The sequence below is a fragment of the Aythya fuligula genome, chromosome 17, assembly GCF_009819795.1.
Source record: "Aythya fuligula isolate bAytFul2 chromosome 17, bAytFul2.pri, whole genome shotgun sequence".
NCBI lineage: Eukaryota > Metazoa > Chordata > Aves > Anseriformes > Anatidae > Aythya > Aythya fuligula.
In genome coordinates, this window is record NC_045575.1 from 9,596,174 (window position 1) to 9,622,988 (window position 26,815).

General features: G+C 40.8%; 1 protein-coding gene across 2 annotated transcripts in view; it reads right to left on the reverse strand.

Moving 5' to 3' along the window:
- Positions 1-2,102: 2,102 nt before the first annotated feature.
- The window catches only part of DGCR2 (DiGeorge syndrome critical region gene 2), a 44,041-nt gene continuing 19,328 nt past the window's right edge, over positions 2,103-26,815 (reverse strand). The window contains exons 3-10 of one of the 2 annotated variants that reach the window (XM_032198882.1): positions 17,064-17,189; positions 14,673-14,883; positions 13,621-13,697; positions 10,817-10,993; positions 8,673-8,876; positions 4,528-4,680; positions 3,622-3,858; positions 2,103-2,853 (exon numbers count right to left, since the gene is read on the reverse strand). In XM_032198882.1, coding sequence (XP_032054773.1) covers positions 2,612-2,853; positions 3,622-3,858; positions 4,528-4,680; positions 8,673-8,876; positions 10,817-10,993; positions 13,621-13,697; positions 14,673-14,883; positions 17,064-17,189 — 1,427 coding nt within the window. In that variant the 3' untranslated portion in view covers positions 2,103-2,611. Of the gene's footprint in view, positions 2,854-3,621; positions 3,859-4,527; positions 4,681-8,672; positions 8,877-10,816; positions 10,994-13,620; positions 13,698-14,672; positions 14,893-17,063; positions 17,190-26,815 lie in introns of both variants that reach the window. The other variant, XM_032198881.1, reaches the window with a different exon arrangement.

A 26,815-nucleotide genomic window follows, 5' to 3' on the forward strand; every position in this document is an offset into this window, starting at 1 on the left:
ATTGCGCTAGGATACTACAGAGAATGAATGTTCCATCTGGCTTCAAAAGGAATTAGAAATTTTCTAATTTGCACTGCTAACAAAATATTTTCAGGAACAGATTGTAGTAGCATACACTTTGCATCCTACTTAAGTGTACACTATCACATCCTGTCCTACAACAGAGTGTAGCCAGCTTCAGAGAAGTATTAACCCTAAGAGCCTAGTTTATATCCCAGTGCTTAGCTTCACCTAGCTGGACGCAGCACAAAGGGTACCGTCTACAGTGTATATATATTTTTATATATATATCGCCACCCAGAGACACACGCACGCACGCACACGCATTCGTACCTATAAAACTAAAGAAAAATCAGTACATACAATGTATAAAACGTATGAATGTGCTCAAAAACGCACAAAACCCGCTTTATTTTCATACTTCAGAAATGCTCAATTTGTATGCATGGTTCTCACTACTGCTATCCATCCACTTCATTAGACCAGGACTTGATCTCAGAGGAGGAGATGGTAACAGATCCCCCAGGGTGGAGAATTGCTCCTCTCATTTCGTGCTGCTCACGTTAGAGCCAGTCAAACCAGAGAACAGGACGCGCCGTGGTGGTACGACTCCAGGCGGAGAGGCTTCCTAACAGTGCTTCCTCCTACTCGCGCGGCAGCAGCGCACACGAGAACTGTGATTCACTCTCCAATGGATTCAAGATCGTTAGCAAGTGTCTGAACGTCAAGACTCCAGATATGATCTCAATAATGAAACTCACAGTTTTCTGTGCAAAAGGAGTTGAATTGTCAAGACCAATCCTCAAATACAGTATAAGCCTATAGGCAAGACACAGAATAGAAAGTAGCAGCATATTCAGTAGGGAAAAGTCAGCTGCACTGGGAAACCACAATAGTGGGTTAGGATTTGTCATACAAGTATGATTTCTCATCGTTACTAGAAAAATAATTCACATATACACCCCCATGCAGTGTTTTCTTCCTGTCCCTCTAGGCTTGTACCCTTCATAAGGTAATAGGAGAACACTCACAAGGGGCATTCTTTACATATTCCTTATAATTTATCTCATTTGCTGACTGCTACAATAAGTCAAGGAGAAGCAGAGGCAAGAGGAGGTTGCAGGGTAGGGGCAAATTATTTGTTCACTAAAATCCCACTTAAATTTAAAACCACCTGTAAAGATTGTTTTGCACTCATTATCAAAACCAACAGTGCTTGACCTTGGGATTAGTGAGGGAGTGAATTAATCTCTTTTTGCAATGTTTAAATTAGCTTAAAGAATTCAATCTGAGGGAAAAATTGAAGATCACATATCAGAGTGAAGCAGACTGCTTTACTGATTTAAGTACACTAACCTCATTATAACCCCTTGTGGAACCTGGATAAATGGTTTGGGGTGTGGGTGGGGAGAATTCCGAGAATAGGGTTGGCAGTTATAGGATTAAGATAAGAAACAAGTGTCCAATTAAACATTATGTACAGCGTGTTGATCAGTGTTTTTAAATGTTATTTGTAGAAACTGTAAAGAAGTGAAATGGAAGGGAGGGAACACACTTACATGCTAAATATAGCATGCAATAAGAAAAGCAAGAATAATGGTCTTTTATCCAGGCCAGTTTTGTGCAACTGTTCATTGTAAAGGAGTTAAACTACAAAGAAAAAACACTTCAACCTTCCTTATGGGATTACAACAAACAGGGGCTTTGTATAGTGAAGTTAGACTGTGTCAAAGTTAACTGCTCCCCGCCTCTTCCCTTAAGTACTACCTGACACACACAGGGATTCTACTGAAGGGATGCCAGCACTGCGCAGACCCCATTTTCTTTATAGCACAGAAGTTTATCTTACAACATTAAATTTTGCAGCTACCAACAACAAATAACTGTAATTGCAAATCCTGGTTTTCTTGGTACCCACTTCCATCAACAGACAAAGCTGCACATTGCGTAGATCATTTATGCTCCAGTACCTAGGGTGTTTTGAAACAGCAAGGCAGATCAAAACACAAATGTTTCATCCTGTGTAACTCTTACGTGGTAGCATGTTTTAGCTCCTCAGTGTTTCTGCTCTGTGTAACAGATGCCTAGCCCCTTCCCCTGCAGTTCAGTCTTCTCTGTCTTTTCCAAGTGTAGCACTGAAGCAAGAGAGAAAGCAACTGATTGAACAATGACTGCCCCTACCCTCCTTTTCCATTGTCTGTTCCCTGGGTCCAGTGGTATCCAGCCAAATCCAAGCAGCTTTTTCTGATGTGGATTTTGTTTCCTCTCAGTTAAAAAACAAAAAACAAAACAAAACAAACAAAAAAAACCACTACCCATACTTTTCCTCTCCTTGAAGTCAAAGGAATTCTCTGCATTCTTTTCCATAGCCAATGGAAAAAAAAAAAAAAAAAAAAAAAAGAGCAGTTATACAGTCCATATTTACAGGACAAACTGATTAGTGAACGAGTAACGACAGCCAAAAACAAGAGGCACGATCCTAATCTAGAACATAAAAGCAGTGTTCAAAACAAAGTGGAGATTCCTTCTGAAGTTCAAACCATGGATTAGTGTTTGTCTGTGCAAACAGTTGCTAAAACTATTTCTGACCGGCAGTCGGCTTTTTATTCCTTTATACAATGGTATTGAGAGAACAGTGGCTGTGACGGCTGCCCGTAAGAGTTTCTGCCGGTGTGTTTTCATTTAGCGGTGTGTCGGGAGGGACAAGAAAGGTGCTGCTGTCAGCAGAGTCTTCCAGCTCCACTGGAGAAGGACCAACTGAGGGAGGAAGCGATCCCTCTGTAAGCTGTGGGGATACATCACAGTTTCCTAGAGATGGAGGACTGCTCTGCACAGTCTGAGAAAGAACTCCATCTGGAAAAGATGAAGAAAGGCAGAATCAGGAGGTGAAGTATGTCATTTCACATTCTCAAATAGATTTACTATCTGTGGTTTCTGGAAGCTCTGAGCTTTTCCTGTCTTTGTATTAATGCACATGACACGGCAAAGGAGGAAAATTATGTAGCAAAAATATAACATTGATATATATAAATAAGACTGATTAGTGCAAGCATCTTACTTATCTTGTGAGATATGCTGCTATGAAATCCGAAATTGGAATCAGTTCTACAGTATGCTAATATCGCAGCTGCAAAACTGAAGAGCGCTGGGTGAATCATTAAAAAGTGGTATTTTTGGTCAAATTTTTTGGCTGTGGGTGGGGGGAGTGGGGAGTGGAGAAGAGGCTGGATATGTTTTGTTTAAAATCTCTTGTACTTGGCATTTATTCTGCTCTTTAATACCAGTTTCTACAGACCTAGCTCCAGAAGACCAGAAAAGGTACCAGCATGATGGAAACTATGTACCCCACCCAAGGTAAGACTTTAAAATCAGTAAAGACTAAGAGTTAAGCTGCTCGCAGCATGGACTCCACTTTAATTTCAGTGACTTTCCCAGAAGACAAACAAAACCACACCACAACCCCCAAGCTGAATGATACTTCTAACAAAAATCTTTTCCACATGGAATTAGATTTGTATTTTCTCACCACAATCACTAAAACACACGACTATAGTTTTTTGTTTGCTTGTTTTAAATAAAAAATAAAAACAAGAAGGAAAAGAGAAGTTACTTCCTGCATACCTGGAGTGGAACAAAGGATGCTGTCGGGATTGACAGAAGCCTCATAAGGAGGAGGTGGGTCATCTGGATGTTGAATGTCTGGATACTTGTAAGCAGTATAGGGTGGAGGTGGATCATGGAAATGAAACGCTCCCCCTTCCCCATCATCTGAAAGATGCAGTGGAGTAAGGCCAGTTCCAAAACCATCAGGACCATAATCAAAACCAGGCATCCTGCGGCCCAAGTTAAAGTGGTGCACTATGTTGAGATAAGAGAAAGAAAGAAAGGAGTTTATACATTTTCTTTTTTAGGTTAAGGCAGATCTCAACACCTTCTTCCACTTTTCACAGCCAAGGAACTCATGTCTCCTGAACACCTAGAAAAGCCTAAATAACCTATACAGGTCAACTCGCTGCAGTTACGCAACAAAACCCAAGGCCACCTGCTTCCAGCCTGTTTGTCCTGCACCACAGCTAAATTTGTATCTAAGCTCTTCAAACTAAGGACATCATTCACACACAAGATATTTCAGATTTGGACCACATACAAACAAGTATTCTTCCATTATTGGCTAAGAAGTTTGAAGAACATTCAGGTTTGAAGAAACTACACACAAAGAGGCAGAAATGAGCAAGACCATGATATTTCTCACTTCCACACATCAACAATAAGCATTAAGTGCAAGAGAAGTACGCACTTATTTTTTTTAAACGAGTGCTTCACAGAAAAAAACCTGTACAAATCGTGACCCATTCAGGCAGCCAGTACATAGCTACATTTGGGTACAGTACTGACTAGAATTTATTACCAGACTTCCACTGATGTTTTCCACATAGATTTGTATCGCTTCTCCTCTTTTCATCCTGGAGCCCATTTATACTACACACATTTACAGATCAAGACTGACTACAAATACAGGCTACTTACAATTTGCTCCGATCAAAGACTCTATGCGCTCTCTCCGCCTCTGGCGTAGCCGGTGGACCATGAAGAGCAGCAAAGAGAGGATGAGGAAGGATGAAATGCAGCTAACTATCAGACGCATTCCACCAGCCATTGAGTCAAACAAGCTGTTCCCATCTGTTACATAAAATATAGGAAAGAAGCCTGTTACTTATGTTCAAGACTCATTTTTCCTCGATGTTCTTTTGTCAGTAATGGAGAAAAATGCAGAGTGGAAATTCATTAGCCTGGTTTAACAGTTCTCCAGACTTCAGAAGCGTAGAAAAAATGAATCATTAGATGATTTATCTATTTACTGCAAGGAGACTTAAATGCTTCTAAATATGTTACTCAGCAAAAGGCACAAAATATTGAAGGCTTCAGGTCTCTGAAAAAGAGAAAAACAAAGGTTAAGAGTATTTTGTGCATCAACTTGTCTCCCTGGCATGGCTGATGGTCTTGTAGTAAAGAGAACAGCAAGCCTGGAAGCTATGGGAAAGGCCCGAGAACTGGCATATCTACACAGCATTTCTACGTGACTTCGGGGCATCTTAACTTGTCTATTCCAAACAATAAAATTGCTAAACATTTTCATTATCACCAAGATGCAGTCATCCAAATTCCATGTGTCATAGGTACCATGGTCATCAACATTAAATAATAGGAAATAAAAATACCTTAATAAGCTGAATCAACATGATAATCTCTCTCAATTTTTTGAAAGATTGTTAAGATAGGAGATGAAGATAAACAGGAATTACGTATTTTCCTAAAATCACAGAAAGCAAGTGGTGCGACACAGAACAGACCCAGGAGCTTAGGGCTTCTAGAGCTGTATGTCAGAGCTAACCAGATCCACATTGGAAGGCTGCTGAGAGCAAATTATCGCTGTTCTGTCAGTGCCAGGCACAAGAGGTATTTTTCACAATTCAACTAATCGGGCTTAAAGTAGCCTGGAAACAGACAGACACTCTACACAAAAACAGACAGAAGTGACTGTGCTGTTCTCTTTGCCCAAATTTCCTGTTAAAGAGCTCTGATCAAGAAAGGATCTGAAGTTAGATGTGGCTAAGGAGAAGAAGCAGCTGCAGAACCTGGTCGTGACGGTTACACAACGCTAGAGAACACAAGCAGCACCAAGTATGAACCCCGTGCCCAGCCAGTACAGCACCACGCCAGCACACTTGGCAGAGCAGCCAGCTCCTGGTCCCTCTCCTTCCTTTCCTGCACCCACCACAGCTGCAAGAGCTCTCAGTACCTTCCCTTCCACTGAGCAGCAAAAGCTGCACCAAAGATTCCTTACAGAACACAAGAACCCTCACAAAAACTGTAAATACTGATTTGCTACAAATGCTAGGAATAGAAAAAGCCACCTTATTTAGGCATTGCTAGAAGTACACGGCTAACACGGCTAATTTATTACCTAACCCATTCCCGAGTAATTCATTTAATAGTGCACTATGCATAGAACTCCAACGTAACACCCTCTCAAATCTGGCTGTGCAGTACAAAAGCCTCTGTGCTGTCAAATCTTTTAGCAGCTCTCCCTGTCAGAGCTCGAACTGATGCAGTCACACAGCAGCAGTAACCAACCAACACCCCCTCCAACAGCACGGACCTGCCGGCGTTCCTCCTCTGTTTTATGGCAACGCCGACTTTGTGGCCACCAGAAATTAGCTCTAAGAGTTGCCTTAAATAAAAGGACTTCAGTAAAACACACAGACAGTGAAGCATGATGCAAACTTGTAGTCGGAATGCCTGACACTCCCTCTTCCACATATTCTCTTCAGACCAGCTAAAAGTGCAAATCTTGGGCCTGCTGGGGAGGCTGGGCCGCTTTCGTACTGCTCCCAGCCTCTGACAGCTCCTACCACTCAACCTGTTCAGCTGGATAAACTATTGTCAAACCCTAGATTAAAGTAAAAAGAAAAAAAAGAGACAGAGACCCAGCTTGTACAGAACAAGATGAGCGATCACAGATTTTCAACCTACATAACCAGGAATGGATTATTTCAGAAAGGCTGTTTTACACTCAGGGCAGCAGTAATATCCTGTAACTGTCCCAGTTTAGTCACTAGAGAAGCTTCTCTATCACCAGCTCTTTCAAATACTTTATTTCTTTCAACTCTATTTCACAAGTGAGAGTTCCAGATCTGTACAAACAAGAACCCCATGAAACAACAGGAGTCCCACATCCTTAAAGAGGCAATTGACAAATGACTTCAGTTTCAGCATTAGTACACAAAAGATTTTCATGTGCTATTTATCTTCAACTAAATGAGAAGCATCTTTCAAGATAGTACAGCTGGGATTGCTCAGCTTACTCCTACCACTGAAAAATTCCCCTACTACCAAGTCCTTGAGTAATATTCTTTATCCACTTGTAATCGTTGCTCACCCACTCACACAACACGAGCTGATTACCTGCCAACCCAACAGCGGGATTTATTTCCCCCCAGTCTCTCCTTGGGTGATGAATTCACTTACCCTTGATTAGTAAAACAGTTTTCTTTCCTTTGCAACAAAGCTTAGGGGAAATATATGTAAGAATTGGACAAAGATAAATACATGCTGATTAAAGAAAGTAATTCATTAATTTTGTCAGCTGGAATAGTCATTTATCAACACCCAGAAGCAAAACTGAAGTGTGTCATCTCAAAATTTCAGTGTTCATCGTTAGCTGAAGTAACTTTATTATGAAGTCAGGCAACCGCTTGATGATTCTTCTCTAAAAAACTGAGTTACTGAAAAACCAGAACACTTCAGACAAGAGTGTAATGAAACAGTCTTATATAGCATCAGTACAGGAAGAAGAGCTTAGGGATCAGAAAGGACGTGATAAAATACAGTCTTCAAATCAGTATTCATGAAATAGTTAAGACCCACAGTATAAGCAAGGATTAAAGAACATTGAGTGAGGTTATCCCAGGTCGTCTTATCCTGTCTGTTGGATGATGCCTTGCTGACACTGTTCCTGAAGATTAAAAAAAAAAAAAAAGACAGTGAAAACAGTCTTAACTCTGCTGATAAGAGTAGGAGGAAGACTTCTGCTTTTTCACCCCTGACTCTCCCCAACCAACCTGCAACACCAGTTCCAAACATCTGTTAAGCTTAGCTGTCAGAATGGATGTAAGTGACAGCAAGGAGGGATCGGGGCCTTTAATCATTAACTTGTGCAGATAAGACACGAAAAAGAACGATCACAAGTTTGGATGTCAATAAGCACCCCTTTTTTTAATAGGCTGAAATGGAAGCCTCTGATGGGAAGACTTGACTTGTGTTTTCCGTATTGGAAGGATCTGAACAATAGTTTCTTGGTGCACTCAGATAAGATCAGGTTCTTTTAAAATATCAGGAAATCACAGAATGGTTGATGTTGGAAGGGACCTCTTGAGACCATCTAGTCCAAACCTTGCTCAAGCAGCATCAGTTTGAGCAGGCTGTTCAGGACTGTGTCCAGTCAGACTTCAAATATCCCCCCAGATGAAGACTCTACAACCTACCTGTTCCAGTAGTTGACCACCCTCATGACAAATGCTAAATAAATTTATTTTTGCAAGTCTCTTTACACAAGAAATAACATCCCAAAAAGGCCACTGACCAAACAGTATACAGAAGACCCCTAAGACTTCACTGATCCAAAACAAGAGGCTGCACTAAGATGCCAAATTCAATATCAAGGTTGCATGCCCTGATGATTAAAATTCCATATAATTTGAAGACAGTGCTTTCTATCTGATCCCTGCATGCAAACTTCCACACATAAACGCTCATGTCCAGAAAAAGATACTTAATTAGTGCTCAAGAGAAATGTCTTTTCCTTTCTGTGACAGCTAAACATCACAAAGAAACCACACAAGATGCTCTATTAGAAATCAGCGATGCTGTCAGCCTCCACAGAGGAGACAAGTTACTGCTCTTCACTAAGTAGCACCAAGGATGACTAATTATTTCCAGCAACAGAATGAAGTTTTTCATTTCCTGTGATGTGGGATTTTTCCCCAGATGGGGTTAGTACCCAGCAGTGTCAAGGCACTGAAAGGATGCACCACTTCAAACAAAGTTATACCCCAAAACAACCGAGCTTTGCAGTAATTTTGCTGCATAAAACCGCAATAGTCAAGTCTTACCTGGGTCTAAACAAGTAAATTTGCAGCACTCCTTCGGATCTTTGCGGTACTGCTGACATCCCTGTGGCCGTTCACACAGAGCAGCCACACACATCTCAGGTTCACCGTTATGACACGTGCAGCTCAGACAGGGATCATCCCCTTTTGGAGTGAAATAGTAGCCTTCATCAACAATGTTGTCTTTGATATCGACGCAAGTCTGGCCTAGAACAGAAATGCACATCAATATCCAAGTGTCTATGAGCCTGCCAGACGAGCCTGGTTTGATCTATTACAAAACATGATTTGAAAACATAAGCAGATGATCAGTTAAAAGTCACGCTTCTACACGAAAATAGCTTTTAGAAGGGATCTCCAAGGAGCAGGGAAGATAAATGGATAGTCTGGAGATGTGCGGGGATGATATACTGCTCAAACTTGACAAAGTGAATGTTAAGTATTTAATGGCATTGACGTGCTTCCAGGTGTCCTCTCCAGGACTCAGAGAAAAACAAGCAGTCTGAGGACAGCCTTCAGCATCACGCCTGCCGCACCTCCCTCTCTGCCTCCTGGCACTTAGGAAAAGCTGGGACTTCTCTGAACCAAGCTGCAGGACACTCTCAACAGGTCAGGCCCAAAAAAGAGAGCCAGGCAATAGCAATACCACTGCCCTAGCTGCACCTTAATCCCTGCACAGTGGATGAAGCTTAGATGTCTTCAGCTCACCATCCTTTCCTCCCACAGACCTGAAAGGGACGTACCAAACCAGAGAGGGCGCAGACAGCTGGGGGACCTACCAGCCTGCAGCGACTGCTCAGGGAGGGTGGTGAGTCCTCTCCACCCAAAGCAGAGCTCAGCTGCGAGGGCTTACACGAAAATTCAGACTAGAAGATACCTTAATAGGTCTCTAGTTCGATGCAGGATCACCTATGAGGGAAGTCCCACTTTGTTGCTGAGTATTTTATCCAGTATGGTCATTTTCCCTGACATCAGTTCAAACCTCGTTTTAACTTTTGTTCCTTGTCTCCTGTCACACACCCATGCAAAAAGCCTGGCTCTGTCTCCTTGATCACCTCCTTGTAGCTACTGGCTGGCTGCTGTCAGGTCCCCTCGGAGCACTCCCTTCTGCAGGCTGGAGGTGCCTCATTTCCTCCACCTCTCCTCAAAGCACTGGTGCACCAGAGCCCCCAGCACCATCTTGGTGGCCCTCACTGAACTCACCTCAATTTGGCAAGGTCCTGTCAGTGCCCTTCTCGTGCTGGGGGTCCCTGAAACTGTATACAGAATTCTTCTGCTCAACTTATACATCTTATCTTTTTCCCCCTTACCCTTCGGTTAACAATCTGGCAGAGCTACTGCTTTCCTCACAACACCACTCTGAGGAGATGACCGAAATGGTTATGTTTTGACTACATAAATGGCCTTCAATTCACATTCCAGAAGTTTATCACATCAAAGTAGGTATCACAATAGCCTGTCTTACTAATTTTCAGTATTTCCAGTGAAAAAGCAGGCGGAGAAGGGCTGAATTTTCCTCCCTTAACATTTGTGTTAAATCTTTGTCCTGCTTTCAAGAGAAAGCAAACACAAAACACTTCAAGAACCACAGTAAAAGTTCAACACCACATGTATTAGTTTTTTAATACATATATATATATATTTATTTTTTATTTATTTTTTTTTTTACAAGGAATTATCATTTATATCAGGCATCTTGAATGTTACCTGAAAATACTGCTAAAAAGTATTTCCCTTCTCTTAGTTTAATGCCTTTTGGCATAAGGGCACGCGTGATACAGAATGGGAGCCATTTTTTCCACTTTAAGTCAGAAGCTACACTTGCTTTTTTCCCCATGCCCCACAGTTCTAAGAATTGGTTGGAGAGAATTTAATAGAAGTTGCTTTATTCAAAATAAACCAGCAATAAAAATTTGCTTCATGTAAAATGAAGAAACAACTTGAGTGATATTTACTAGTAAGGCTTAACTGTACTGTGGCTGACCCATTGCGATGCTCCTGTTTAAACAAAGCCAAACTCTTCCTTCTTTTTCCTCCTTTTTTAATTTACTGGGGAAAAGTAGAAAGATAGCTATCAGATTTCCAATATTTGTTATTTGCTTATTTAAACTTGCAAGACAGTTAACACCGAACCAAATCCAACTTACTCCTTTTGCAGAGGAATGACGACTTCTCGTAGCAGTTTTCAGCATACCAGCTGTGTAAACCGTGGTGCCGAAGGGTAGGAAAATGGAAACACTGAAGCTGGGCACAAAGAACGTTTTCATTTTCAGACATAGCCGTACCAAAGATAGGGTCAGGGGGTAAAAATACTTCTGAAGAGCCTAGAACAAGATGCATTGGTGTAAGCAGCCTGCGGGTATGCAGAGCTTTAGAAAGGCTCTGTAATGTCACTCATTGCACGCACACCACATCTCCTACAAGGCTACTGTCCTCTAACTTTAGCTTCCATTAGCAGCACTCCTCCGGGAGAAAGCGAGGAGTGGGGAGGGAAGGGGTGAGTCACAGAGAGGAGAGGCTGCTGTTGTCAGAGAACCGTGTAATTCTGACATTCTGCTACAGTAGGAGCGTGTTCTGCTATCTCTACAAATGCTTCTTTCCAGCGTCCCATGGGGTTTGCCTGCCAATTCTTATGCACCCCGTCAAACAGTGTAGAGTTTGAACATGCTAAGGAGAAATGAAGCAGTAACCAGTACACCTGAAGGTCTGGCCTAACGCTAGTGTAGCAGGAACCTATACAAATCTCATACCTGGTACTCCAAGCACCTACCGGTGCTTCCAGTACCTCATCTACCCTGTGCAGCACGCTGCAGAGCTGCTCCCCCCCAGCCCACATTGCTGGTTTGGAGCGCAGTGCAGAACAGGGCTGTGCTGCAATGCCCCTCCTGCTGCTGCAGTGGGGATATATGTACGCTTTGGTCCTCCACGCAACTGTTAACAGATTGCATGGCATGGGTTCCAACAAGTGGGGACTTAGCATCGAGTTATTTTTCCCATTGCAGGGCATGGAAAAGGTATTAAGGGTATTGTATAACTACAAATTTTGCTTCTGACCAGCACCTTAGTGTTAAATTAGTCAGTCTTCAAAATTGCAGAGATTAACAAGAAGCCAAAAGACAACAATTGTGAAAATTAGATTATTTGATACGTCTTTAGAAGCCTGCTTTCTAAATCTGTGCTTAAACATTGACTTCAGCAGCTCCTGCAGTTAGCATATTAAGCAGCCTAGTCACACGATGGTCCTTTCAAACACATCAGATAAGTCTGATAATTAATGCAATTAAGCTCTCCCATCATTTTTTGAGGGTTTAACTTCCACATCTCCCAGTGATAGATTAAAATTTTCAAGCTATAGGACCTTAAATCACTTTTCAAACAGATACTAGGAATTCACAGTCTACCTCACTACAAGTCAGTGGAACTTTTATAAAATCTTTCAGAAGCTACTGAACGCTAATATGTACTTTACTTCATAGAGGTACGTTTTTATTAAATAGAAGACTTTCAAGCAAAAAAAAAAAGACTTGCAAATACAGTGTTGAAAAGGTTTACATTCATATAATGAATCAAGTTGAAGACAATTTATGATATAAACAGACATTACGATTCTCTGTAATTTATGCCTCCCTAGTCATAACACTTGGTCAGCAGATGGCAGTGCAGTCAACCTTCTGAAGAGCAAAGAAAGGTCCTTTTAAGGAGAATTGTTTTTTTCCCCTTGGAGTTCATAGGAGAAGCCTACCTGCATAAACAGTTTTGCCCAGATGAGGAATAGCTAACCCTTATGAGAGAAAGTTGGAACTTCCTCCCTGCCCTCTTCCTGTTGTCAGAAGGCATCTTTAGGTGCCTTACTTTAAGGAACTAATGGAAATGTTCCTGCCTCCACAAGAAGGAGCAATTTCTTCTGAATACCTAGCCAAATCTGCTTACTTAAATGACAAAAATAAATAAATACTTTTGCACATGGCAGAAAGGTAAAACAAGTCCCATCACTGGAAACCTATGCAGGTTCAATCCCTTCTCATAAATCAAAAGTAGTATTTTGCAAGATCTAACTGTTCCACAAAATTCTGCTGATAATTATCTATCTGGACATAATGGACAGTTATCCTTGTGAATTCTCTGTTACTGAAAATTGTATATGAGAAGAAAACTACTCTGGATTAGCTTTCAAACACCCCACTGGAATTCACAGTGCTGATGTGTAAAAAACTGTTTGTTTGTTTGCTTTCCTTGACCTGTAATCAGCACAGAATTTAGACATTCAATTCTACACATATGAGTTCGTATGACTGAGACACACTACTCACTTACCTGAAATAGTTAAAAATAAAAAGAATAAAAACATGTCTTTGCATTTGCAGCAGAGGGAGCTGCTTCTTTTGCCATTGAAAAAGTTCAGCCAGAGATGCCTATCAGATTAATGCTTGATTCTCCATAAAAATAGTTACTAATTTTGGGCTAAGGTAAACTTTCTATTGGTTTAAGTAAACTGCCTGCATTATTTCAGGGTGCAAAAAACTCTGGGTAATTCTGCAAAATAAGATAACTGAAAAGCATATAAAAACCTATTAAAGTTAAAAAAACAAATCCTACACTAGTTTGCACAAATACTAGAATCAGGAATCAGCTGTTAATCTAGCCATTTACCAGAAGGAATGAGAAACTACAGAGTAGTTTCTTTTGCTCAGCTTAATCATGGGGAAAACCCAAACAAACTTAAAAAACACATTCCTTCCACAATAAATCACTGAAAAGTCATGAAATTTCTTACACTTGAAAATTAGGCACGTGTATTAAAATACTTCTGTTTTCATACTGTAAAGCAAAACAGTTCCTCTACAGCATTTCAACACCATCAGTGAAAGAAAAGATGTTCTTGCAGATAATATCCATGCTTTAAGATACTTAAAGGGACCACGGAAACCAAGTAATAATTTCAGAAGCCTACCTTTATAAGCTACTTCCCAGTGGCCTTCTAGGGAGTGATTTCGATTTGTGATCACATACTGATATCCAACCCAGAACCTACAAAAAAATCGGTTAGATTCTAAAAACACAAGCCCGAAACATACTAAGAAATTGAAATACGTTACAAATTAAAATATGAACCTTACAATATCTTGAAAATTAACTTTGAAAACATTGATGACCTTTTTCTTAGAATTTTAGCACATTGGGCAAAGTAAAAAGAGAGACTACAGCTGAGGGATAAAGGAAAATACTTGATAGTTTTCTATGTTTACAAATTGCTCACTATGCCTTTTATTTCCATGCATAAGCAGCACCTTGTTCTGTTGTTATAACAGCACTACAGTATCAAACTCAAAAACCACACAAAAGCATCCAGAACTCAAATATTTTATAAACATACACAACTGATGTCAGACACGGTTCAGGATCAAAACATCTAAGTCTCCAGAGACAGAGATACATATTACTGAACCACTGCTGGTGGGTGATCTATCAGCATGGCAGCCCACGAGACTGACGAAAAACCCACAGGCAAAAAAACCCAAGGAATTATGTTTGCTGTGAACTCACAGAATGAAATATCTCAAGTCACCAAAACACAGTTCTTACAATTCATGTTTTTTTTTCCACTTCGTTCTTGTCTCAAACTTGCAGTCTTTGTCAAAGCTACTGGTACTTAATGGAAACAAAAACTGTGTTGAAAAATTTAACGAAATAATATTTCTATACAACATAGTGCTGCAGTAAGTCAGTGTAAAATTCATCTTCCCTGTTGGAGTTCAAGAATACTAGTATGCTGCTGAGACAACCTGAAAACAAAGACTACATTAAATCGTAGCCTGTTAATTTAGTAATGTTAATTAAAACAGAAAATACAGAGATGGCTGCTCTTAAACGCTTTCACAAGGTTATCAGCCTGTAGTCAATTTTACCACTAGATTTTATAGGCAAACTGAACTACCACCAACTATATTGTGCAGAAACCATTCTCATGTAATAGGGGAGATCTGTCCTTTCCTTCCTACTCACCTACGTTGGTCCTTCCTTACAAATGTCTTTTCTTCCAAGTCCCACTCCTGTGCCAGGATAAATCTTAGCTCCTGGTCTGCAGTGAAGGTTGCGAGGGATCCATTCACCCGCTGACATGTCTGCACGGCGTCCCAGTAGTTCTCCCCGTTTAAATACACTCTGTAACAGCTAGCTGTGCCCTCGTAGTGGTGCCACCCTGTTGGGCACTTTCCTAGGAAACATGAAGAATAGAAGGGAAACCATTCCCCCCAAATTAGGATCTTCCAGGTAACACGTCCTAATCAGCTTATGACAATGCAATGTGTAATCACTTGGATGCATATACACAACACACCACGTGTAATTTACCTCACCAGTAGGAGATGCATGCATTATAGGTCACAGGAGACTTCCTTTACTAATGCTTTTGACAAAGGATTTTCTTTCAGTGCACTGAAAAACTCTTAGTGATGTTTCCCTGCACTGTGACAGCCTTTAAATTCTTTAATTAAGACTGATGATCTACAGTGGAAGGTTTTCCCTGAACAGCTTTATAAATCCAATCAGTTGGATCAATGCTAGTCACAACAAGCAGCAAGAAGCAGGAAGGATAAACCAGAGGTGGCCAACATAACGATCACATCTTTCTATTAGATGGTTAGCAGTATGCCCAACTTGCTCTGAGGATTTCAACCTTATTTTACAAACAAGCTCAGTAGTGTTCACATAGTGAGTGCATGGTCACTCACTAAAGGTGATGGGATGGGGGTTTTGGGGCAATGGTGGTTTGCTCTAGAAAAATGTCACTGCACAGAACATCCTTAGAAATTAGGCAAGTGATGGTATGAACTGTAGTCTCTGCTTTCTCAATTAATTAAATTGAAGAAATACGCAAAAAAAAGCCTCAAGGCATTTCTAGATAAAACAGACCCATGGGCTTTTGATGACTGGCATTCTAGGAGGTGATACGTAACTAATAGAAACAGACATGAAATATGATTTTAGCACCTGCATTTGCAGAATTAATTTTGCATGACACCTAAGAAAGTAACTTTAAATTCACAAACTGTTTTATGTTTGTTGCAAGCATTCAAAGAGATCTTGTTCTCAGGACTAGGAACTCCCTTCAGAAACAGTGATCTTTATCATAAAATAGTGACACATTTAAATTTGAATTCCTTTACATATCTTCCTTAGGTCTACTGGTCACATCACTGGGATGGGACAGAATACAACATGAGTATTATAGATATTGCTGAATCAATTTCTAAGTTGTTTTATTGTCCTCTACAAATTTGTTTAACAAGTTAGCTACTAGAGTAAATACCAGAATCAAAATACCTATTTTAATAAGCCCCCTCCCTCCAAAAAAAAAGAGGTAATTTTTCACTTGTGCTAATCACTTGACTTTTTCAGACTCCTGCCATATCTTCTTCTCTGCATGTCCCCTTCCTAGTGTGCCCCATCCCTCCCTCCTAGCATGATCAGTGCTGTCTCATTCCCAAATCACTGGATGATCCAAGGAGCAAAAAAGAGAAGACCACCAGAAAGAGGCGGCAGGGGAGACTGATGCATTGGACCTAAAGAAATTTAAAGGCGGCAGTCACTACGAGCTACAATCAGTAAGAAGTACAGTTACGGAACATTTATAATTTAGATAAGGCTTGTACCAGGATGCAGAAAGCATCGCCAGCAGTGATGCAGGTAAAAGGGCAGGATGATATCGGAGTGGTATTTTTGAAGGTTCCCAACTAACACTTGGAAGTAACAAGGAAAAAAAAAAACATTCAGGTCCTACACTCTTCCTTGATAGTTCCTTCATAGACTTTTTCCTTCAGAGAAGCAAGAAGGGAAGAATTTCCCAAAGTTCCCCACTTCCTAAAGAACATTATTCCCTCTTAAAAAGGGTACAAAACTCACAACATCAGATATGTATTTAGTTTACTAAGGATACTGCAACTTCTTCTAAGATCATCTTCGAAATGACTTCAATCAAAAGCAATCAATTTTGTTTTTCCCCACTTTCCAGGGGAAAACTGCAAACTCACATCAAGAGACAGCTGACAGATTATCATGCCTGCTGAAGGATGAAACCATCACTTAACTCATCACAATTACAGAAAACTAGGCCCACAGTTCATAAAAGAAAAACAACTTCAGTTGCACAAAAGTAGTGTTACAAAGGAAGCTGGATTCTTCGTATGCATCAGCCTGCTATATAAACTGTGCAACACCACAACACACATATAAAGGAAGTATGCAAAAACCTTCAGGGGTACTTCATTTAAGCAAAGACTGGTCTAAAAGCCACGCAAGAGAAAATCTATTAATTTCTCCTTAAGAGAACAATTAATCTAAATTGCTAAGCTAATTAGTAGAAAGATAGGCCAGATTTCCCAGGCTGCAACTTACTGCTAAATCGGACAGGCTGTGCCACATTGACAGTGTGAAAGCGGGTCGTCTCTCCTCCCCTCCCTCGATTATGCCTGGCGTCCACATTCTCCTTCCCATGGTAAGTTCGCTGGTCCCCTGTCAAGCCTGAGGAGAAGGAATAGTCAGTACCAGTGAAAAATGCAAGAAAAAGCAGATTTGATTTTACTAAAGTGTCCGTGGGCTTTAATTCAATACAAATAGATGATACGTAATACAGACAGGTAAATTAAGATGGCCAGGCTGTTACTGCCGGGATCTACCATTTTACATGGCTCATAACAAAAATAATTGCAGTTGAAAAGAACCAACAAGCCATTACATGAATTTTGCAAAGTAAGATAAATATTTTGGCAGATTTTCAACAACTGCAGTTGTGCACAGAACCTGACACTTGTCATTTCAGTTGCTGCAGCAAATGCATCATTCCCAGTGCATTTTGTCTGTTCTTGTTTACAGAACTACCCACTCTCCAGCTGCTCGATTTCTCAGTAGTGTGTTCAGAGATATAAGACAACTTCTCCAATATATTTTCCAACACATTCTCTAAGATCTAGGACAAAATCAAAACCAGGAAAGAAAGTCCATCCTCGGCCAGAAGAATCAGGCTTTTCATTCCCTCTCAGGCTTTCTAAAGGAAACGTTCGCTCATTATTTCTGAAACAAAAAACATACACACCCTAATCTGGGTGTTGGGGCTTCTGAATGGATGCATGAGACAAGTGGATTCAAGAGGTTATGAAAACACAATGCAGAATGTAATCCGCAAAAGGGGCACAGGTTAGGTGCAGACACTGCCAGCAGAACTATAAGCAGTAAGGCTAGAAGGGTAGTGGGCAGAAACCCTTGAGAAAAGGCAGATGAATACCAGAGTTCCATCTGGAAACAAGGAATTAACCTAAAAACAGAAAAAAAGAACCCAACAATGCAAGCATTAGAAATACCTACTTGTATGTCATGTAATACCGCCAGCTGGTATTTGAGCTAATAGACTTGCACAGCACAAAGAGCTACATAGGCATATATTTCTGTATATAAAAAAAATCAGCTTATTTCCCTTTAAAGCTGATTAGCTCTATTTACACTAGCTAAACCAAATACACCAGCCATGGTCCAAAATAGAGAGCAGCTACATAGACTTCTTCAACAGCTTTAATTACATCTGTTTGAAATATATTCAAAATGATGTGAATCAAGCTTTCTCCACTAACTTGAAAAAAATCAAGACATCCAGAGCAATTTCATGATCATTTAAACCCTCAGCTGGAGACTGCCTGCGGTGTTACCTGGGGGAAAGGCCTCCAGAAGACCCTCCATCAAACAAGGTGCTCCTTGGGACCAACTGCACCAATGACCAAAACCAAAAAATCTCAAGGAGGAGCCTAGGAACAGCAGAGTAGCTCTGCATTCAGGTGGCTCTAGCATACAGTTTGCCCCAAGTTAATGGAATGAGCAAGGATATTTAATTACCAGGTCACCCTAGGAATTACATGCCTATAGAGATCACCCACTAAAAACTGGCTCTGTATGATACACTCACATGGCCTCACAGGAACGAGGCAGTAATTCCAATATTCCAAATTAGAATGCGCTACGTATCACAGGAAAGAAGGTAGTGCCAAGAAATTCAGTGAGCGTACATTTCAAAGGACACAAAATGGTAAAATAATTTGACAATGAAGATCATGAATTATTTTTATTCCTTTAAAGGCCAAACTATTTTTAGTTTTAGAATTTGCCTGCAGTTAATCCTAATGTTGCAGTAGCATTATTTACACTATGATCATCAGAGTGATACTAATACATTAAAAAAGCAAATCTTTAATTAGTGTTATTTTTTAAAGTCTTAATATAATTAATGTAGAATACTTTATCAGAGATGAATTGAGTTCAGCACCGGGGAGCCCTATTTTCCCATGGCATTAAATGGTAACATCTAAAGAGAAAGAACCAGTTGGAACCAAACAGAAGAAGAATTAGTTCCCTTTGAGAAGTGAGAGCAGATGCAGCACCATATGGCTGACCCTCCACGGCTAAACAGAACGCCCACAAGTACTTAACAATTTAACTCCCCTGGGAATAAAAGAGAAGTTCGCAGGTTTTAATACGCAAGGGTTAAGAACAGGTTACTCACGCTAACATCAAATTGACAGAATTTATACCACATGCTTTGAGAAAAAGCTACACGGATCGCACAAAGGCAGCTTGCCCAGTCACCACCCGAAGCAGGACATCCCCTCCTTCCTTCCCCGGCGTCAGCAGACCTGCCACCAAAACACGCAGGACTCGAGAGGCAAAAAGCAGCCACCACGAGTTCTCCTTCGAGCCCAACGCTGTCAGTCACTTAATAAATCGGAGCTCTTCAAATAGAAAATTGCTTCTGTTTGACCTGAATTTTCTGTCTTTGAAAAAAGCAAAGATGACAAGTTTTTCCAGGGCAATAAAGAAAGAGCATGCTAACGAGCCTGTAAATTACTCGACTGTCATGAAAAGCAGTTGCAGATTCCAGTGGCAAAGGTGTAATTGGGCTGGTTTTCTATTGTGCCATTTCAATACTCTGCAGAAGAATTTTCTTTGTATGCTGCTGTTCTGGTTTATTAACAATATTTATATCTTTAAATACAAATTAATAGTGCCATGGACTGAGCTTTAGGATAACAACTTGAGCCAGAAGACCAAAACCTACGTTTCAGTATTTCAAAAAGGCAAAACAATGATTCTTAGTGCTTACGTGCACATTTAATACTCTGAAAGCTATCCAACTGGGGAAGATGAGCTATTTCCCACATCCTTTATTTTCTAGATCCTACCACCACAAGAAATAACAGCAACAGCAGCATTCTTACTAGCCAAGACAAACAGCTTTAAATTTTCTTTGGTTCCATACAATTATGCGAGAAATGTGATTTGCTTGTTAGTTGGTGGGCAAAGGGGAAAAACAGGTTCAAGGGAAGATTCATGGGGTGCAATTTCTCTTTTCCCCTTGTAAACTGTAGCACGCCTGACAGGAACATCCTCCAAACTGCTTCCAAATGGATCAAGTCATGATTAGTATTCATGCAGCTCCTTCCAATTTACAAACAGTTGCTAATTCACTCTAGCATGTTTACAGACTGAGTAATAGTAGCACACATCAGGAAAGCCACCCAACACGTCTGATTACATGACTCTCTTCAGTTGTTTAAAACTTCAAGCTACCAATTTAGAATGAGAGTTTGCCAGGCTGGATGGCTCCTACTGCATTTTATATGGGTTATCTTTTTCAGGTCTGAGTCAATACTGTTCGAAAATTTTTCAGAACAGAAGTGAAGAGTCTGGAAGGGGAAGATGCTTTGCTTCCACTTCTGACTACCTTTTAGTTGAACAAGCGTTGTCACTTCTGATGGTAAAACACAGCCCTGACAGCTCACAGAAAGTTTTCTTGTGCGCACAAATTTTACTGTTCCTCATGGAGAGAGTGGGAAAAATTGAAGGGGACAAATGCTGTCAGGTTTAGGTCAGAAACAGATAAAATAATTTGCCCATTATTCATAGAAGCTGGAGATAATTTAGTTAAATTACCCACAGTCTTTACCATACATCCACGGAGACCGCTCTGCAGCATTATCCACAGGATCTCCTGTCAGTACTTTGCCCATGGTGCCTCGTTTGCAGAAGGAAGCACACAAGCAGCACAGAAAGCTCCTTTTCCATACCCCTCGGTGCCTCCATCACTCAGGCCACGTGAAAGGAAGCAAAAAGCCAAGTGCTGCAAATGGCACGGGAGCCGAGGAGCTGAGAGCACACAAAAGTGAAAGCTGGCACCAGCTGAGAAAGGAGCAGGCTCGACCATGGGCGTGCTGAGCCGCGCTGCATGGGGGAACAAACATGACACCGAGTGGGAAACTGCTCCGAGGAGCTGCAGGAGAAGCTGCAATCTGCCACACGGACCAGTCTGCTTTGCATCGAAGAAACGGGCAGACGGCACAGACTGACTGTCAGCGGCTTCAAGAGGCGCTTGCAGGGTCAGGACTCACACAGGGGGCGAACGCTGGGATGTGGGGAGTTGAACGAGTTCCCAGAGTTACCGTGCCACAGCAAACAAGTCACTCAAGCCAAACACTTTGCAGGGATGGATGCAGTGTGAAGACTGTCTGGTTTGTGGAAGTGCTAAGCTACGACATCTGCAATTAAATTCAACAGGAGCACCTGAAGCACAGGACATGCTACCTGGCACCGAGCACTCAGGAAGTCGGGCTCCTGACATTTGGGACACTCCAAACACTTGGCCTCAAATCTTTGCATTTCCGTCATAAATGGGGAATCCTCCCACATCTCTCCATTCAAATTATGTCAAAAAGAGATTGTTTATGAGGCTACCAGGTCTTGTGATACCTTACTTGTTCTAAGATTTGAGTTACTCCTGTTTAAACACAGACTCTCAAAACGTACATATGAATGCTGCCTTGTCCCCTAAGCCTCAAATTTTCTGTCTAGCGTATTACCCACTAAACCTTCAGAAAGCTTTTAATTTAATCTGGTAATTTGAGAGGTGATAGAGTTTCTGGATTAAATCCAACTTCATGTCTAAAGATTTGGAAACATAGTTCAGGCGTCTCCAGGGAGGGGTGATTGTTGTCAGGTCTGGCAGCTCCACGCTTTGCATTACCCCTTGTGTGAGGCTGGGAAATCGATGCTAACCAAGACCAGCATCCTGCTGAGCTGAGCACCAGTCAAACAAATAGATTGCCTGGCAGTGAAGAGCTCAGCACGTAAACACCTCAAAGCAGGGTAAAAACAATGCATCTCCTTGGAGTTTGGTAAGGGTTCAGAAAAGATGTGTGATTGATCAGAGGCATTTTATCATTTAGTTTTAAAAAATGGAAAAAAGGAGACGTACTAAAAAGTACACAAAGGTCAACAGTTTAAAGACTGCAAATCTCTGTACGTAGTAGTTCATAAAGTATGCACAAACAGTCAAATTAAAGGAAATGCAAGACTAATCAACGGAAATGCTTTTCCCAACATATCATTAGGCAAGGAAGAATAGGGTTGAAACCATTTTCAAAGGAATATTTAGCTTCCTGTCACACAAGGCAAAATGACAATTAGATGATAGTGGAAGACGAACACATTATATCAACTACCTACGCTGGAGCCATCTGCGTTCCTCTAAAACTTTTGGTTGTAGATACTGCCCAGAACTGGAAGAAACTTGTCCTCATCCAGTCTAGAAGCTCTTGAGGGTAAAGTAAAAGAAAATGGTAAATAGGAAGAACAAGAGAGAGGGTGAAGTAGGTGTATGTCTGGGGAAGTGATAGTTCAGTCACTTCACACCACACACAAAATACCCTTGGCAAAATGAAACAGAAAGCTGATAATGATCACTGCCAGAGTGTGCCACAGCTGCTGCTTCTTCAGTTACTGGCCATACCTTCAGCTGGCTCCATAAAGGGGACTTTCCGGATCCAAAAACGATACAGCATGCAAGCACTAGCACAACCAACCTCCAAATCAACACATTCTTCCTCGTAGGGTGTCTGTAGAAGTCCTTCAGAACAGTATGAAAGATGACATTGCTTTACAGTTAAATTTCCTAAAAAAGATTGGTTCTGTATGAAATCAGGCTCCCGGTCTCAACCCCAAAACATGTAATATCTTACTGGTGAACATGGGACTGCAGAGCAGCTGCTCGTGCTACTTCCCCTAGCAACTACTGCCCCAGCCCCGCAGCCTGTCCAGATGGGTTTGTAGCCTCAGGCTCTGGGGAAAAGAAGAATTCAGCTCATTGCAACTTTGCTGCATTTGGGCCCCTGACCAAGCAGGTTCAGAAAACAGCACCAAGAAATACCTAATAAAGGAAGAATATGGCATGAGGCAAGGCTTTGTGCTACAGAGCTAGCTGAAAGGAAAAGCCTAAGGACAGCTGACAGCACAGTCTTATCACTTATTCCTGGGAACAGTTCTATTTAAAAATATGAAGGAAATGGAACAATCACCAATATAATTGCAAGATAAAAAATTGCTGTGGACGGGATTTGCGAAAAGCACGAGAATTTATGACATCAATTCTCTGTTCATACGCAACAGATACAAGCACCTAGCCTGTAGTATAAAAATAAAACAGGTGAACAGCCAGAGCTACACTAAACCCTGCTCTACTTGGGCTGCTGACAGTGAGTTTTGTTTAACCAGAAAGCCCACAGAGAGGGCAGGATATTTAGAGAAGTTGGTCTGATATTTTGGCAGAAACAAAGCTGGAAATCCAATGAGCAGTAAAAAGGCAAACTGCAGAGCCCTTCCTTCCTGTGGGTTCAAACATGGAACTTCTGTAAAGGTAGAAGTTATGTTATTACTTCAATTTCTTGTGTAGAACGGTAAAGAGGAAATGAGTAGGAATAATAAATCCCTATTTGTAAGAAATGCCTGTTTCTACCATTTCACAGAACATACCACCTTGGGATACATTATTTTTAGGAACAATTACAGTTGATATGGAACAGTACACAGATTTCATGAGTCTCCACTGCTCAAGTAGAATAGAGTTACAGACACATGCAGCATAAATCCTCCCAACAATTTTTAGTACACTAACAAGAGCAAGCAGGAAAAAGTTTTAGTCTACCAGACAGATGAATTGAGGGTAATCACTGATGTAGATTCCACTAACAATTACATGCCTCTTGGGAAGGGCAGGGGGGACAGCACTTTACTCTTTGTAAGTTTGGAACTGAAAGGAATCCTGTGTTTAAACGAAAAGGGTCATTCTAAAAAGAGACTATCAGAACAGCTATGGTAACAGTCTTTTGTAAATATAAATATTTTGTATACACGTGGTCTGACAAAAATATGTATTTGACACGCTTATTCAGACTTGCAGTGAATGAATGCCTCACCTAATTGTGTTCTGAAAAAGATGCTTAAAGAAATGATCCTAATAGGAAAGTATTAGATTTTGGGGGTGTTTCTTGTACTTTGGACAACACAATCACCAAACAATTTTATTACTAAATGATCCTCAACAGGAGTTAGTTCAATAGGAGGTTTGTTATTAACACAAATGAAATCAGGTTGAAAAAAAGGTGAACGGTGCCAAAGAACTTACAATGGCTTTGTATTAAGTCTTTGCAAATAGCAAAATGACAAAGCAGTCATTGAAACACACCTTCATCAACACCACAAAAACCTATTTCACCATCACTGATGTTTTCTGACTTGCTTATGTTACAGGGTGCCAATAGTAGCTCAAAGGCCGAAAAGTACAGGCTGCACAAGCAGACTCATAGCCCTTCCTTGCAAGCTTTCTCTTAATGCTTCAGAGAGACTTCATCCCTTGTAATTTGAAGATATTTTAATGATCCAAGTTTCACAAGTCCAGGTGGCTTCACTAGCTAGTTCTTTTAGTGTTGTCTGCCTTTACTGAAATTAAGGACCTTAATTACAAAGTATTTAAAATTTAGCTGAATCATCTTACAATTACTCATCTAAATCTGAAGGTATTTTCTAAATTTAAAGCTGCATCATTTCTCGTTAATTCGGTGGTCAAAGAAGAAAGTTATCACTCTCGATTATGACCGTGTGCTACTATTATTAGTTGCTTTAGTTCCCCAGTCCATGTCTCAGCAGTCAGCCGGTCCTATGACTGCTCCCAGATTTAATACTTTCCCCAGCATAAGAAAACCATGCTCTTCCAAACTTATCATGGCCTCAGCAGAATTACTTTTATTCATGCCATCCCTTTTCATACTCCAAGACACCATTCATACACACACCAGCAGACCAACTTGCCCTTATTCTTGGCAGTTCTGAATAAGACATACCCTTCAACGCCCATTTCAGGTCACAATGCTATCCCACCAAATTTTCGTTACAGGTATAATAGAGTTTTATGTCCTACACCAGAAGTTCTCGTTCCTCTGGTTTGCTGGCTACACTCCTTGCATTACTGTGCAAATATCTCAGTCCTTGCCACACCCAGCTTTCTGGCTCTTTTAGCTCTGTACAGCCTTTTCACCAATTACTTACCTGATTAATGTTCTCATCAAGTGGAGCACTTTCCTCCTCTATGCTATCCATCACTTCCCCCTCTAATATTCTCTCTTGTTCTGTTGTTCTCCTCTGCCCGTGTACAGACATGGGAATGAATCAAGTCTCTCCCACATACTTTTAATTCCTTGAAGTTCTCCTGATCATGTCAGGCCAGGCAGTCCAATGAGACCTACACCCTGAATGCAGGTGCAGAGCCTATCTACTGAGAAATGTTACATTTATAAACATCCTTCTCCTAGCCATATAGCAAATATTCTTCAGAAATCCAGTCACTGAGTCGTCATCATCATCCTATTGCATCCTTCATGCTACACCTTAAGATTGCTGACTGGTATTATAGACAAGAAGATAAAAACCTCGTTTTGCACTAATAGGATATTTCAATATCCCCACAAGTCAGGCCTCTGCGGCATTTTGAATAATCCAAATATTAACATGACTGTTTTTACCTAGCTATTCACCTTCGTTAACCTCCAGAACTTTACTAGATCCCTCTAGTTCTTCACATTTGGTCAAAACTAGCTCAAAAGGAAGAATAACAGCACAACTATAAAAACAACTTTAAGGACATCCGCATCCCTAATAACAACTTTAAACAGAAGTTACATCAATGACATGGCTTAATTTTTGGTGTCAGAAGAAACTACCAACAGATTTTTGCCCGCCTTTCGAACAGCAAATATACAGTCACAGAAACTACCCAAAAGCCTCCTAAAAAGAGCACCAAACACATTCTTTCACTTGTCTGTGTGCAGCACAGTGGGGAGAGGGTTAACTAAAGCACAGTTTCAAAGTCTGAGTGTTAGATTTACTTTACCATCTCCATTTAAAAATATATTTAGAACATGTTCCTGTAAAATACCGATGCTACTATTTTGTAGCATCTCTAAAATAGCTTAAAACTCAGAACCACGACAGACTTAACGCTGTGACGACAACGCTGCGAAGTTCACATGATTCTCTACCAAGCAAATTACGTGGCTCAATGGCAAAGAGCTTCTTAAAACAGTTTTTGGGCACAGCTTAGTCATGCCGTAGAGATATGAGTTTTGAACTACGCCATAGTTAGAATTTAACTCGTGCTTTCAGATTCTTGCTGCACTGTTGTTAGAAGAAAATTACGGGTCCCTTCTCTCGTAAGGTACACAGAAAAAGAATTGCACTGGCCAGGTTGTCAAGAACACAAATGTGAATGCTCAAATTTGTGATTGTGTTCACAAAAAATAAATAAATAAATAAGACAGCTCAGTATCCAGCAGCTTTAGCAGAGAACCACTGCTGGTAGGTAATAGGCCCCCAAAAACATACATGAGCTTGCGAAGAGTAAATACACCAGCTTGCTTGGCAGATCAAAGTTCTCCACGTAAGCACATGCAGCATAATCAGAACAGGTAGCAATAAACCAAGCTCTCTACCTAGTCCAGCAGTGTCACCCAGCACAGTTTGAGTGATACACTCATACAACCAAAACTGTAATTCAGAATTTAACCTCAGGCCTATGTGTCATTTTGACTTAATTGCAACATGATTTTTCCCTGCCATGTAAGTCTCTTAGACGAAAACTCTCCTCACCTCCAGCACACCTATTCAGGCTGTTACATTGAAGTGCAACTCTGACAACTGAAAAATATTTGTAGTATTAGCCCCACAAAGTGAAAAAATTTGTTAATAAAGTGGTGCAGTTCTATGGAACAATCTCTACTTGC